The following is a 16236-nucleotide window of genomic DNA, read 5'->3' as shown; positions in this document are numbered from 1 at the left end:
TCTTTTTTAGTTATATCTTGTACCAAATAGTGGCCATCACAAGAAGTGGAAAGAGTGATAACCTGGGTGTCAGTGGGGTTCCAGTCTTAGATCTGCTGTGCTACCGTACATCCTTAGGCAAGTCACTTAACCTCTCTGATCCTTCATTTTTTCATCTATAAAAATGAGGATTGACTGGAGTTGATTTATATTAGCTATTTATTTCTTTGAAACAATGATGCTTTTTTGTTGTTATATTTATTTAGAAAATATATCCCTTTCCTTCTCCCTGTTAGTGAATGATGTTATAATTTAAAAAAAAATTAAGAAAGAAAAGTATTTCAGTAAAAACAACTGACAAATCAGTTGTGCCTGACATCATTTGCATTATATAACATTATATACAATGTTCTACACCCATTATGCAAACTGCAAAGAAGGGATGGGTTGCGCAGTTTCTCAACCCTTTCTCACAGACAAATCCATACTGGTCACTAATTTGTAATTAGAGGAGCTTGCTCTTTAAATTTCACATTATAGCGGCTTGGGACCTTGAAGAACACCTTCATCGATCTTCAAAGTCATGAATGAATACAGTAAATAATCATCATTTTATATTTCTAATAGAGCCTTCCTGTGTTTAGAAGAAGTGTCCAAAAACACCTTTGGAATGTTATTTTCCTTTTTTGGATGAATCCTCAAATAGCCTTGAAACTGCTAAGAGCCACTTTTGAAAATCTGCCTTGTAGAAAGTTTTTCATCCATAGCATTTCTTGGATTGGGATTTGGCAGCTGTGATAAAGCCATGGAAGAGTGGAAGGGGAACGTATGGAGGCTGGAGCTTCAAAGCTGAGAACAGCTGACAGTTTAGTGGTAGTTATGTCAAGCTTCTGAATAGGATGAACTGACTTTTCCCTGCCACCACGATTTCACTTCCTCCAAGACCTTGAGATCCACCCTCTGTGCTGAGAATGAGTATGAGAAGAGCTGCATAGATTGGAACACCCATCTGCATACAGTCATCCCTTCCACATCATGACTTTCCCCATTGCAATTTTGATATATCTTTGGTTGGCATAAGAAATTAAATGGAATTTTGTGGAAGCTGTAGATGACTTGCAAAGGTCAGCAGATGACACAGAGCCTATGATTCAAGTACTTAATTCCAATTTTACAAAAGGTACTGTAAAGACCCCATAAGAGAGAAAAAATTCAAAGTTCTCTGGTTTGAAGAAAGAGCCAAAAAACTTTATGCAGATTTTCCAGGTCATGGGGGAGCCATTCCCCTAACCCCTGCGATGTGAAGAGGATAATGGTAGTAGGGTTTTTTTATTGTTCTTTGTTGAGATCAGGAAAGTGTCTCGAGACAAATTTAATTTTTGTGATTTGTTTGTGGGGAGCTTATTATGCAGCTATACTAAGGGTATTGTTGTAAATGCAGAATCTTATTTACTTCTCATCACTACTGGTCTTATGAAGCAATTTTAAATCACTTAAGAATTTTTTTAAAAAATCCATTCTTAATTGCTAACTGACCAGCATACTTGAATTCAGTTTTCTTCTTTGGTCTTGGAATCGTTCTTATTGTTCAGTCATTTCAGTTGTGTCTGACTCTTTGTGACCTCATTTGGGGTTTTCTTGGCAAAGATAACGGAGTGTTTTGCCATTTCCTTCTCCAGTTTATTTTACAAATGAGGAAATTGAGGCAATTAGGATTATCTGACTTGTCCAGGGTCACACAGCTAATAAGTGTCTGAAGCTGAATTTGAACTCCTGTATTGCTGACTCCAGGCTTGGAGCTCTATTCACTGAGCCACCTAGTTGACCCATTAGAATCCTGAGTTTCCTCTAACCTTTTCTCTAGTACTGCCTAGAGCTTTATCTTCACCCCATCATCTTCACCTTCCTCTGCCCCACTCCATCATCTTGTATCTTCTTTGTATATAGTTTGCATCTCTCTGTGTAAATGTAGATCATATAATCCACTCAAGCAGAGTCAGTGTTTCATTCATTGTATTTATCTCATCGGCACCTAGCACAGTGCCTGGCATACAGTACATGCTTTGTGAATGCCTATTAACTGATTTACAATTGTTGTCCTAATTCATATGTCTAACATGAATGTTTTTTTCCCTAGATTTCGACTTGTCTGATGCCCTTTCTGATGGTGAGTAACAGATATCCTCTGCATTTGTAGCTGTTTGCCCTGTCTAATACAAGCCAAGTTTCTTCTTTATAGAAAAGTAAGCCTGATTTCATGTAATATGCCATGCTCCTTTGTAGTTATGAATGACCTTAAAATAAATTGCTGGACTCTTAGTAATTTGCCATAGTGATACTTCACCAGTGTATATACACAGTGTCTATGTGGAGTTATTAGTCTCAAGTACTATTTAAGGTATAAGGAAATAAGAGGGGCAGTGTTCCAAGTTCTGCTTTTGATAGCTCTTATTTCCTTACATTCATAAAAACTATTTGACTTTTTCTTCCTGTTTACATCTCTCAACCTTTCCTTTGCCCCTTTTCTCTTTCACCCAAAGTCTGAGATGACTGTGGTATTGTATCTATGTGGTGGTAGTGCAGGGTTAAAATTGGGGGAGGAAGATAAAAAATTATGTACTTAAGGTAGATGAGGTAGAATCCTCTAGTTCTTTTCTATCTTTCAGCTCAAACCATGGTTTCAGAACACTTGGATTTTATTTCTATGTCCACATGACCTGGAAAAAAAAATGGTCTAAGCAAAAGACCTTTTACTTGGGCTTAGTAGGTATTATATCGTACAGGAGTGAAGTATGTTTCCAAATGCCCAGGAAATCTAAGACTATCCTTATTTTCTATTCTAAAAGAGCCGAGAGACCAATGCACAATCTCTTCTAATTTATTACCAAAACTCTGATTTTAGTGTCCTGTGAAAAGGTTCTTTAAAGAGTAATGGGAAGCTGGGAGTTGGTTTAACCTCAAGTACTGCTCCCCATCTATATACCCTGACCTTTCCCTTGGGAGCTGGCAGTGATTGAATAGTGATCCAGTAACTTGAGTCTGTAGGAATAATTTTAGAGCTTTAGGGACATGGTTTCTAAGGTCAATATGTAGAAGCTGCAAAGAGGCAAATTTAGGCTCAGTTCAATTACCCAAGAATTATGAAAAAAAGCAAAAACTTTCCATAAAATGAATCAAAAAAGAAATAGGGAAAAAAGAAAAATCAGGTCATGTTGGTAATATTTTCTCAGAATGCTCTCATTCTTTGCCCTTTCTCTCTACCTGCTTTGTTTTTATTTTCTTCAAGTTCACCCTTAATGTATAACTTTCTAATCTCCTTGCTTAGTTTCATTTCTTTTGTCTTAAACTCCTATGGATCATTGAAATTAATAGGGCATGATCAGAACCCAGTCAAATTTTGTTTATATTAAAATTTCAGTCCACAAACAACTGATTTGACAGTGTATTTAGGAGCAACTGAACAGACTGCCCTCAACAACATATTTTGCCAAAATTAATGTTCTCTGGTAATAGTGTTTCACACCTAACTTTTGATTTATGTTCATTTATTTTTATAATTTTTAATTGATTTGTATTTATTTGTCCTGAAGGAAAACCTACAAAGAAACCAGTTCCAGCTACCAAAAAGCCGCAATCTGGTGAGTAATAATGTTAACTTTATTAATTATACAGCAGATTATCATTAAAGCATACAGTGGATTCTACCTATTTTCTTTAAATGAACTTCATTGAGGAAGTTGGGGTGAAAATTTATGAATAATAGACAGCTTATTCTGTATGCTAGTGATTCATATTTGAAATGTCACAGGAAATTGCCAGTTTTAGTTAATGAGTTTTAGGAGAGTTGTAGAGAATTGTTCTATTAAATATTATTTGGCATTTATTTAAACTGCTAGAAGAAGGATACTTTGGAAGAGGTATTTCCAGCTGTTATTGAGAGTGCTCTACTCTCAATCTGTTGGGGAATAGGCTTCTGGGGATTTAGGAACTTGTCATCAGAGAACCAAAACAGGGGTGGGGAATCTCAAAGCTGAAGGTTCTCCCCCCCAACCTAGAAGATGAACCCTGCAAAATAAAGTCATAATTTTCCTGGAGACAGAGAAAGGCATTTAATAAGAATGATAAGGTCCATAGACTGCAGGGGAAGTGCTTACCTCAATAATGAGTTATAAACCCAGTATAAATGGAGACCTATGAAAGACAGAGACTGTAAGGGGAAATTCCTCTGTTGAGAACACACAAGTCTATAAAAACATTACTACCGGCTAATTAAAATAGAATAATTAACACTAATTCTTAAAATATAAGACAGTCATTTCTGAAAGGAGCATAGCTGCGGTTTTGCTTTCACAGACTCCCAAGCGGACTTTCTAATTCCTAGCAGAGAGAGATGAAAAAAGAGAAGGAAAGGAGATTTAAAAAAAGACCTTGAGATAGATAGGTGAATACAGCACTGACCCTGAAGTCAGGAGGACCTGAGTTCCCATCTGGCCTCAAGACACTTGACATTTACTAGTTGTGTTACCTTGGGCAAATCACTTAATTCCAATTGCCTTGCCTTCCGCCCTCCAAAGGAAAAAATAAATAAAGACCTCTAATCTCTCCTGCCCACCAGAAAATGAGAGTCCACTGAAATCCTTACTATTCGAGAGAGAGAGGGAGGGAGGGAGGGAGAGAGAGAGAGAGAGAGAGAGAGAGAGAGAGGTCTTTTTTATAAAATTCCCTTTCCTTCTCTTTTTTCATCTCCCTCTGCTAGGAATTAGACTAAGTAGACATTCCTAACATATAAGCTTGTAGTAAAGTTGTTGTCCAAATTTTACTTTTGAATAACACACTTCTGTATATGTATATTTTCTGGTTGTGACTATTCTGTATTTTGAAACTGAATCTGAGTTAATAATTCCATGCATTAATAAAATGTATGATGGTCAGGGTGTGGTTACCAGGTCAGATTCTAAAGTTCACCTGTTTGGGATCATACATTTCCTTGATAATGTAATTTATACAGCTACTTATACAGGTCATTAAATGGAGTATACTCCCCTTTGGCTTCTCAGTCACTTGCCATTTTGATTTCTGATCACAGTTTTCTATGACTTGTACAGAGTATAATTGAGAGAATAACTATTTTAAAAGCATGGGTTTTTGTGTCATGGGGAAGCTTGGGATCATTGAAATGATTTTCCTAGGTGTAACCAAGCCCTCTTTCCTTCTCTTACCCAGTTTTGGACCTAGTTCAAAGTTGATGGAAAATACTGATGGGCTCTTCCTGCCTCTCTTGTTGATTGATCATTAGTGGACTGTTAAGCAGAGTTCTCTTTAGAGTGTGTTAATAAGAAATCTGAGATCTTAAAACATTCATGAGTGACATGTTGCTGAGTCTAGCTGGAAGTTGGTACATTAACTATATTCATGAATATCCTTGGAATTGTTGAAAAAGCTATTAATCCAGCTATTAATCCACCCAACTGTAATACTGCTAATTCATTCATTCATTCATCAAGCAATTATTAAGCATTTATTATTTGTAAAAACTTCTTCATGGCCTTTTTGACGTTTCAATAGTATAACAAAACCACAATTAAATAAGTGTTAAACTCTGTATCAGCAAGGACCCTGGCATACACAGGAGGGCCTGCTGTATAGGTTCTTAGATATGCTTTTCTAGAAAGGAAAGTAATTTTTGAGAGTCAATGATCACGTTAATCAAACACATATATCATTCACTTAGTACAGAGGAAAAAGTTAGCACCCTGAACTTCAGAGAAAATACAAACAGAAATTACAAGCAGAAATTACAGAAAGAAAGACCCAACAGACAGAGCTTCCAACTGTCTGACCATAGACAGTGCATACATCATTATCAGAGAAAGAAGCACAAACATCTGGGTTTTCAAAGCCAGGGGACCTTCTTAAAACAGCTGCCTAGAGTCTCATCTGGCACATGAAACTTTTTCCAAAAAGTAAGCCCCAAAGCAAAACCTCACTTTAGAGTACATATACTCTTTTCAGGGCTAGAGGACAGGACTCTGATGAGCCTGTGCCTCATTAGAAATGAACAAGAGGTGTCTGAGACCTATTAATGAGTGGGGAAGATCTTTATCTCTTCCTCCCTTCCCCCATTAAACTTACATTAACCTTACAAACTCTTACTTCCAATACAAACTGAAAAGCCAATAGGCATATTCTATATAATTTTAAAACAAAATTTTAAAGTTGAAATATCAAATCTGCACAGTATTGACTGCAGTGGCTGTGACCTTCCAGCCCACATTTTGTTCATCTTTTTCATAAATACATTGTAGAACATGACTAATATAGAAATATGTGTAACATGATTGCACATGTGTAACCTATATCAGATTGCCATCTTGGAGGAGGTAAAAAGGGAAGGAGGGAGGAAAAAAAATTTGGAACTCAAAATCTTATAAAAAATGAACGTTGAAAACTATTTTTACATGTAATTAAAAAAATACTGTTTATAGATAAATACATTGTGAAATAATTTGTCTGGTACTGACCCTATCCTTGGTAATTTATGCTTACAATTGTAATGAAATGAAACATTCTTGGGTCATAGACAAAGCAGCATGAAGAGATTGACTTAGTAAATAGTAGGAGAAAGATAGATAACATGGATTTCCCTGGTTTTTGAGTTGCCCTTCATGGTCCACCTTCCCAGAACACGTGGAGTTCCTTATAGCTATTTTGTGCTCATGTGATGAGCAATTGATTTCAGCAGCCTGAGCCACTGGTTCCCTAATGATTTTTAAAGCTTCTAAGGAAAAATTAACCTAATTTGCATGGGGAGAACATTTAAGATACTGCTCTCACTACAGATGACTTGCTGAAATCCAGACATACTTTGTCTGTGGCCTTTCCTTGAGCTCTTAATTCTTATAGCCCCAAAATGGATCATCAAAAATATTTTGATGGGGACAACCATCATTTGGATATTAACATATTCTAGTGTGTTCTAATAACAATGGCTAATTTATTTATTTCTTCCTAGTGTCTTTTAAAAAAAATCTTTATGTTTCTATCTCACTTTACAGCCTGATTTGGATAGTGCAGGAATGGTGTGGTATTAAAATGGTATCAGTAAACTGGTGCCTTATTCTTGGTCTCAGTCAGTCTGTCTTGCTTTTCTCAGCAGTTTGTCCTACTTGGTGATTATCATACAATTTATTCATAACATCAATTTTTACTAGGAAATATGATGATGATAAAAATGACAAGAATAATTATATAATGAGATATTATATCTCATATAATATATATTATAATAATTACATAATGAGATATAATATTTTAAGGTTTAGAAATCACTTTACATGCATGATCTTATTTGCTCCTCATAACAAATTTGTTAGGGAAGAGCTACTAATGTCCCTATTTTACAAATAAAGAGCCTGAGGTTTAGAGAGGTTAAGTCCTTTGTTCTAGTTAAAGCTAGAAAGTGTACAGTGGAAATTATACTTACTGATGACAAATCCAGCACTCTTTCTATGATGATGTATTGCCTCTAAAGCAGTTTCCTCTTGTATGAAACCTGTTCGTCATAAGGCTAGGAGTTTAAAATATGTAATTAAGTTATCATATACTTATTGGAAATTTGAAGGGACAAAGACTGAGAAGGCTAATTCTGAAAAGGCTAATGCCGAAAAATTATGTTTTGGAATTTGAATGAAGACATAATATGTGAAATGTACCAAATCAATATAATTACATTTTAGGACAAACAATACAAACTGTTTAATCATGTTATCAGATCATATATACACAGCTTTATCTCAGCATTTAGCAAATGAATTATAAACTATTCCTTTATTTTCTCCTACTGCTTATGGCAAGTGTTACTAGGAACAAGGTTAGAAATTCTATCAAAAATTCCCAAGACAGGTGTTGTTTAATAGAAATTTTCAACAAAATATTATGGAATGAATGATTTTCATGTCCAGTTATCTCATAGATTTTGTCATTTATTTATGTGTATCGATAGTATTCTCTGTATTAACTATTCTTTCATTTCTTTGTAGATGGTGGCTTGTCTTTAGAAGATGCTCTTTCATTTGGAGGAGATGGTATGTACCATTTCTGTTAGCAGATATATATATAGATCTATAGATAGGGAGATACCATTTAGAAAGAAATCGTTTTTCTTCACTTACTACTATTTTATTTTTCCAATTACATGTAAAGATAGTTTTCAGCATTCACTTTTATAAGATTTTGAGTTCCAATTTTTTTCTTCCTCACTCCTTCTCCTCTCTCCCTGAGAAGGCAAGTAGTCTGATATAGGCTATGCACGTACAATCACATAAAACATATTTTCATATTAGTCATATTGTGAAAGAAGAATCAGAACAAAAGGGAAAAAACACAAGGAAGGAAAAAAAGAAAATAGTATGTTTCGATCTGCATTCAGATTCCATGGTTCTTTCTCTGGATGTGGATATCATTTTCCATCATGAGTCTTTTGAAATTGTCTTAGACCATCGGATATTGCTGGGCAGACTTAAAATTCATCAAAGTTGGTCATCGCACAATGTTGCTGTTACTATGTACCATATTCTCCTGGTTCTGCTCACTTCACTCAGTATAAGTTCATGTAAGTCTTTCCAAGATTTTCGGAAATCCTCCTGCTCTTCATTTCTTATAGCACAGTAGCATTCCATTACATTCATATACCACAGCTTGTTCAGCCATTCCTCAATTGATGGGCATAGAAATCTACTGTTATAAGTTGAAACACATTAAAAGAACTGCCCAAAATAGGAAATTATCTAAATTTTAGATATTTGATTACCTTTTCTTTATACCAAACAAGCCTAACTCACATGGCTTCTCATTTAGGTTTCAGTCCATGCTTACATAAAGGCAAAAGAATATGTTTACACACTTATGAACAAACAATACATTATCTGGACATGGTACTCATTAAAGGGGTTGTTAATATGATGATGATACAAGAGAGTGATTCAGAACTTTGTTGTTTTGTATAATGAACTGTGGTTTTTCTCAGGTTTTTGAAATGACTTTTGCAAACCTCATGTTCCATAATATAAGATCATAGCAGAATTTATATTCCTAGGATGAAATTCTTATAGTTACTGAAATATCGCTGATGGTTTACTTTTATTCAGTATGTTTGAGCCAGTAAATTTATGCTGACTATTGATCGATTGGTATTAATAAGATCACCTCTTGTTTCTGATTCCAGTATGTGGTTTGGGAGAAACCACTGTCTCACTTCCACCAGGTGGCATCAGTTGACAGAAACATTGGGGGTTTTTTCCTTTTATTTTTTTTATTACATTAATACATATTTATATAATAAAACAAGCTTTTCCACAATATAACATTCCATAATAAAAAGACGATTGCACATGAAACTGCAAATTTACTATGCACAACTTAGTATTCCTTTCAAATATACAACAAAATTATTGTGTAAATTTTTTTTCCTTTTTTCCCACCCTCCCCCCACCCTGACCTAGAAAAGACTACCATTAGACACAAATAGGTATGTGTATGTGCGTGTATAAAATTATTCTATGCATACTACTTTTGAACATTGACTTTTAAAAAATTCCTTTTTTGTACTGTGAACTTAACGATCAATAGACCTTTTACTGTGTCTCTTGACATATTGAACACAGATTTTGAGAAAACCTGTCTTTGGTACAGTTTAAAAAAAGTATACACACACATGCATGACACACATATGTTGTTGTTTAGTCATTTTACAGTTGTGTCCAACTCTTTGTGACCTATCTGGGGTTTTCTTGCCAAAGATACTAGAGTGGTTTGTCATTTCCTTCTCCAGCTTCTTTTAGAGATAAGAAAAGAGCAAACAGGGTTAAGTGACTTGTCCAGGGTCACACAGCTAAAAAGTTTCTGAACCCATATTTGAGCTCAGGAAGATGAGTCTTCCTGACTCCAGGCACAGCACTCTGTTCCCTGTGCCACCCAACTGCCTTTTCTCATCTGCACATTGTTGTTTTTCTAAACAACTTTCCAACTTTAACAAGAGAGGCAAAAACAGGTAAACATGCTTACTGAAGATGTCTCCTGCTAAAAGACACAGAGTTTGTGAAATTCGTACATTGTTGGAAAAATACAAACATTTAATATACACTTCGTAACAATAGAAGCTTTTAACAAAGCAAAGGTCATGAATTTGTTAATTATTTATTGTTGTCATTAGCTGGAATTTAATTTTGAGCTATAAGATGATTTTCAAATATTATTTTTAAAATAATTATATAAAGCAACTACGTAATCATTTTAGATCTTTTATCAAGTCTAAATATGTTGTATTTAATATTTTTAATATTTGTTCACAATGTCACATCCATGCAAGCATTGATATAATGTATATCCTATTTACCACCAAAATATGTTTTTTAAGAGCAAATTTAAATTTTAAAAGAAAATGAATATTCATAATGTAAGTGTTAGTTTTATATAAAATTGGAAAGGATTATAGAATTATATCTCTAACACTAGAAGGGACCTCAGAGGTCATCTAATTCAACGCTGACTTAATTGATAAGGAAACAAAAGTCCAGTATTCCTCCTCACTTGCTACTACTCCTGCTAATTGTAATTTCTTTTCATATTAAAGGGAGAAAGAAGATTCTTTTAGACTACACTTACAGTCAGTTCATTGCCATGAAAACTTATTGTCCCAAAGTCTGGGAAATAGGTAGCCTACAAGCATTTAAGATGTATAACTTATTATGTTCTTGGTAAACTGAGGTAAGGTCAATTGTGGAGAATATTTTGAAATGTTATAGCTGGTTTTGAGCAAGAGAGCATGGGATGTAGGTAAAGGGAGATACATGGTCTATATTTAGTAAGTTAATGAAGTTATGCCCTCACATTAATTCAAGCAAACTGTAGCATTTATGGAAATTAAAGAATAAACAGTTTATTAGCATGAATTACTCTCTCTCTGTCTCTACAATTTGAAAAGCTAGATCTTTCACCTTTTTTTTTTTCCGCAGATGATCCTGCGAAGCCTAATCCACCAAAACCCAAACCAGGCCATAATGGTGACACAGGTAAGACAATTCATCCCCTTTGAATAAACTAAGTACTTTTCAATATCTGGTCTTTATATCTGGAGTTAAAAATGACTGACTTCTGATTAGTATTGGAAATATCTCATTCTAATACCTTGCCATAGAACATAGGTGTCCCTGAATTCCCAGAAACTCTTATTAAGAAAAGTTTTAGTACAGTTCTGATAACCGATCATTTGCTATATGAAGACAAGTTTGGTTTAGAACTGAGAGTCTCATTACCAGTGCATTGATCATTAGGTGACATTCTTTGGCTATAAAATCCACAAAACAAGGTATAATAAATGGCCTTTAGGATTATTTGGCCTCCTGCTTTACAATGTCATAATCACAGGAGTTCTCAGAGGGCATGAGAATCAGAGTTTTGACGTAGTCTGTAATCATAGCTGTTGATTTTCTAAAACTTGGTCCAATGATCGCTAAGTTGATTTGTTCCTGCAGGAACTGGACCACATCAGAGTTGACGTTTTTGCTTTCAATCAGACCAGCAGAAGTAAAGAAGTGACAGCTAGATAGAAGAATGATTCATAGGCTATCGTTTGAGAGCCAAATAAAATTATTGGCAGAGTTGGTTTTATTATGCCTCCAAAGGAAAATAGAAACAACCTTTCAGAGTTCATTTGATCATTTTACCCTGTTGATAAGTAACATAAGAAAAAAAGGCCACCATGATGATAATTCTACCTAAGCACCAATATCTCTTGCCAAAAGTACATGAAACTGAAAGAAAGACATTAAAGAGAAACAAATAGAAAATAGAAACATTGGCAAATTCATTCCAGGGCAATCTTTTATGGTTGGTTATGGTAGAGCCACCACATGTGGACTCAATACTCCAGTGAGCAGTATTGTATGTGGAGATTTAGAAATTAAATTGAAGAGGAATAAGTCAGGAAGTTTGAACCAGATGCTCACAGAAGAGATGAAACAAAACAGTTTTGAAAACACTGAGGGATTAAATTTCAGAATATCTTAGGAAGAAAAATTTAGTGAAGTGACTAAAAAATTATAGATGGATTTATTGCTGAGATGGTAACAAAAGAAGGATAAGGAGCTATCAACCTACATAACTCTTGTCATTTTTTAGAAGTATTTAGAAGTGATCTCTAAATATGCCAAGTTATTACTGTTGAAGTTACAGAGTTGGGTCAATTGTAGCCTCTGTCCTGGCTGCTTTTTCATAACTCTTTTTCCTTTGGGACAAGACTTGTCGTATCACATTATTGCAGGTAAGAGGGGGGAGGAATTATAGCCAAAGCTATAAAAACAAAAGGTATCAGTAAAATTTAAGAGAAAAGTTTCACGAAAAAAAGATAATGAAAAAAGCCCAGGTCATACCAGGTTAACTTTATTTTATTTTTTGTTACTGAACTGTTAGATGAAGGATTTCACAGATAGTGGCTACCTAGATTTTATTAAAGTGATTATGAATGAAAACCATTTGTTAAGAGTTTAATAATCATTAAGAAAATTTGTGTGCTGGGGAAAAATACAAAAGTGACATAGTCTAGACTGTGCCCCTGAAGAGAGAAAAAAATGTAGGAGAGTGGTGACCAGGCAAAGGATTTATGGTCTAGGAAATTACAAGAATGATTAATTGGACAATAGGATGATCAATTGATTTGACCGTTTTAGGGGCACCTATATTAATGGTTTGATTACAGTTCTTAGAGTAAGAGAGAGGAGAGGGGGGGAAACAAAAGCAAAGTAGGTGAATGCCAACTACAAGGATATATAGCAGGGACTTTGTGGGTACTGTGCTATCGCAGTAGCTATGAAGAACTTTCAGAAACTCTGAAACATTAGCAAATTAAGCTTTTGTGGTACCATCTACTGTTAGCAGGATGCTAACAACGCACAGCTCAGTGTGATGTAAGTGTATAAGAGTCAAAAGAATGGGGTAGATGTGACTAGACATTTTATTTTCACTGATCTTTGCAACCTCTCAGAACTCTCCAAAATAGGAATTATTTGCAAGAGAAAAAGCTATTGCAGCTGTCTCCATAAACAAAAACTCCAAGTCCTTTATATGGTCAACATCCTGATGAATTAACAGCAGAAAAATTGAATCTTTTCTTCCTAACATGGTCACTCAGCACCCGCTCAACTCTGGCTGTACAATGAGACTCACAGGCATATATATGCTCTGGGATCTACCCAACAATTCCCCTGTTACTGCTGCAGTCTGTTAACATATCCCTGACAGCTCTGCCCTCACTCCACCATTCTATGGTAACAAGTAATAGAATTCACCTCTGCCATCCCTCACTGCAGCCCCATCTCTTCCCCCACAGAGGAGGTGGTGGTATGGAAAAGAGGAAGCTTGCTTTATCTATGCTGCAGCAGTGCTTAGCCAGAGAACTACCGTTAGGACACCAGCATGTGTTTGGTACTAAATTAGACCCTAATGAAAGGAGACTGTCATCCATCAGAGGCCAGTTATGTTGCTTCCGAAGTTACTCAGGACCAGGACTGAAGCTGCTGAACTCCCCAATGTGGGAGGAGTCTGAGTCAGTTTAGTCCAGTCTGCAGGTATCTGCCATAAAAGTAAAAGAAGTCAGAAACTGAGCAGTAGGAGAATATAAGGGGGAAAAATATTGAATTGACCAAAGGTCTCAAGAGGAAGAAAACTCAGTTGAAAACCTGGTTCATGAACAGATAAATCAACAGGGAAAATATTAATAACAGAAAGGAAGATGTCCTCCAGCACTTATTGAGTCAAAATATCTGAATGAATATTGCAAAGCAAAGGGAAATAAATCACTACTTGATGATCCAGAGGACTCGGTTGATTTCCAAGAAAGAAATGATTCAAGAGAGACTTAGAATTCTGAAAGCAGAAGGTATGACCCAAACCATAAAAGTAATTGGTAGAATAGAAAAACTTGAATCCGTGGTGGTGAGTCTCTCCAAAGAAACAAGGGAGAAAAAATGATTGGAAATGCCAATATATAGAAGAGAAGGACAGTCTGGAAGAAAAATGAACAATAACATGAAAACAGACATATCCATAATATTTTTACAAGTGAAATGGTCATCTTAAAGACAAGACGAGTGGAGACAACTTAAAAGCTTGTAACTCTCCTAGAAGGTCATGGCAAGTCAAGAAACCTGAATGTCAAAATGCGAGAAAACTGCTCAGAACTTCTGAACAGAGAAAACAAAGGACCAATCGAGTGAATCCACAGATCACCTCAGGGTGGTGGGGGGAGAGTAGAAGAGAAGAGAACGACACTGTGTTAAGATAATTCAAGACATAATGGTTAAATTTAAGACTTCCAATGCCAAACAAAAATTCTGCCAACAAAAAAGGAGGAATTAGTGTAAAGAAAAGGACATTTGAATAACTTGATTATTATTGCACCCAGCAGACCATAGAAGAGAATGAAATACTTTCCAAAGGACAAATGCATCAAGGATGCAATTCTAAGTCTAGTCACCAATGGAAAAGGCATTTGTAGCATTCTTACAAAACATATACATGAGCATGTTGCTTTCTTTGAAAATACTTCAACAACAGAAATATAGGGAAGTGGAACACAGCCACCATGAAAGTCATTCATTAAAACAAACGAACAAACAAAAAAAGCAATTACCCCGGAAAAAAAGGAAAAAACTGGAAAGAATAACTTTTATAGGGTTTAAATAACAACAAAGTGATGATTAAGAGATTTCTTTCTAAAAGGGTAGAAAGTAAAATTTAAATAGATATGATCATGGTGGAACAATTGCCAAAACACTGTGAACTAAACTTCAGAGCACCATGCCTACACATTAATCAGTGTTAGATGTTGTTTTTTTTCTTTTTCATGTGGAATTAAACTGTACAATGTGAGGGTACATAAAAAGGGAGAGGGGAGGAAGAAGATGAAGGGGTATATGCATACTCTAATCAAGTCAATGGTATATAATGAAAGAAAATAGTTCTCATGGTCTCTCAGGAAGTAGAGAGGAAAAAGGAAGGATTGAAATCATAATCACTGAAACAGAATATATAGCAGCCAGTGCTGTGGTGAGAACCACTGGAGGAAAGTTGGTGTTACTGGAAAATTCCCCAATGATAGCATTAAACATCATCATGACAGAACAAAATTGTAAGAGCTGTCAGTTATCTGAAGAAAGGCATTGGAAGATTACATCAGTGTCAGAAACACAGCAGAAAACCTGGACTTCATATTGCCCAACTAAAGGAAATAAAAAAAAATAAACATGAGGAAAGGAATTTAGAAAACAAAATCATAAATCCTAGATTCCTTTAATTATGAATCAAGATAAAAAGTCAAAAGGTTAAGATGACACAAAGAATCAAAGCAATATAGAAAACGAAATAAAACAATTCAATACCCATCAGAGCCTTTACTTGGAGGATCTTGTGGAGAGAAGTCAAAAGCAAGAACTCCAGAAATGGAAAAATCTTTGATTATCTATATGGTACTGTAACTGGCATGTGGTATGGCTGTCTCCATCCCTCTAGCTTAAGGTTCATGGGGGGGTCTGGAGTGTCTCTTAATATGGACCCCAACAATATGTCAAATATTACCCCTCACCCAAGGTAAGTGGAGATTTCATTCTGGACTGGCTTGTTTACTCTAGCCTACTCTAATACTGGCACATGTAGGTTACCAAAGAAAGTTATGTAGCATTTAGTGTTAAGATGATAGCAATCTTTGATTTAGAGCCGGAAATCTTCTAGTCTAAACCTCAATTTTTCATATGAGGTATGAAAGGCATTTTTCATATGAGGTAACCAAGAAGGGTTACATTATGCCAATCAACTTCTCACAGCCCCTGGTTGTGATATGAGGCTTCTGTTTAACACATTAGGAGGGAGGGAAGAGATACCCAAATGCAAGGGCTGTGCACAGTCTCCTCCTAGACCTGTATGCTTTCTGCCTTCCTTATTCGGAATCCCCTGTCTTTCTCCTAAGTTCTCTTTTATGCTTGATTCCTTCATACTCTGTTTCTTTGACTTTTCATTTATTCATCTGGCTCTAACCTCATGGCCTATCCTGAATTTACCACTAAAATGTCATTATTTTGAGATTGATTCCACTAGTACTAACTTTGATCTGACTTCCCCTGCAGACCTAACTACAGCTTGCTTGGGCCTAGCTACCTGTCTATCATTCCCAGTGGGCTGCTAGTCTCTCCCTTGGCATGACACGCT

At 35.6% G+C, this 16236-nt stretch overlaps 1 protein-coding gene across 3 annotated transcripts in view; it reads left to right on the top strand.

Moving 5' to 3' along the window:
• CD99 (CD99 molecule (Xg blood group)) overlaps positions 1-16236 on the top strand; it is a 57318-nt gene that overhangs the window by 20275 nt on the left and 20807 nt on the right. For all 3 annotated transcript variants that reach the window (XM_072614485.1, XM_072614486.1, XM_072614487.1), the window contains exons 2-5: positions 2117-2146; positions 3570-3617; positions 8019-8063; positions 10992-11048. In XM_072614485.1, coding sequence (XP_072470586.1) covers positions 2117-2146; positions 3570-3617; positions 8019-8063; positions 10992-11048 — 180 coding nt within the window. The remainder of the gene's footprint in view (positions 1-2116; positions 2147-3569; positions 3618-8018; positions 8064-10991; positions 11049-16236) is intronic.

The sequence above is a fragment of the Notamacropus eugenii genome, chromosome 5 (assembly GCF_028372415.1).
Source record: "Notamacropus eugenii isolate mMacEug1 chromosome 5, mMacEug1.pri_v2, whole genome shotgun sequence".
NCBI classification, from domain to species: Eukaryota; Metazoa; Chordata; class Mammalia; order Diprotodontia; family Macropodidae; genus Notamacropus; species Notamacropus eugenii.
Note: the sequence above shows the minus strand (reverse complement) of the source record. Positions and strands in the feature narration are given on the sequence as shown.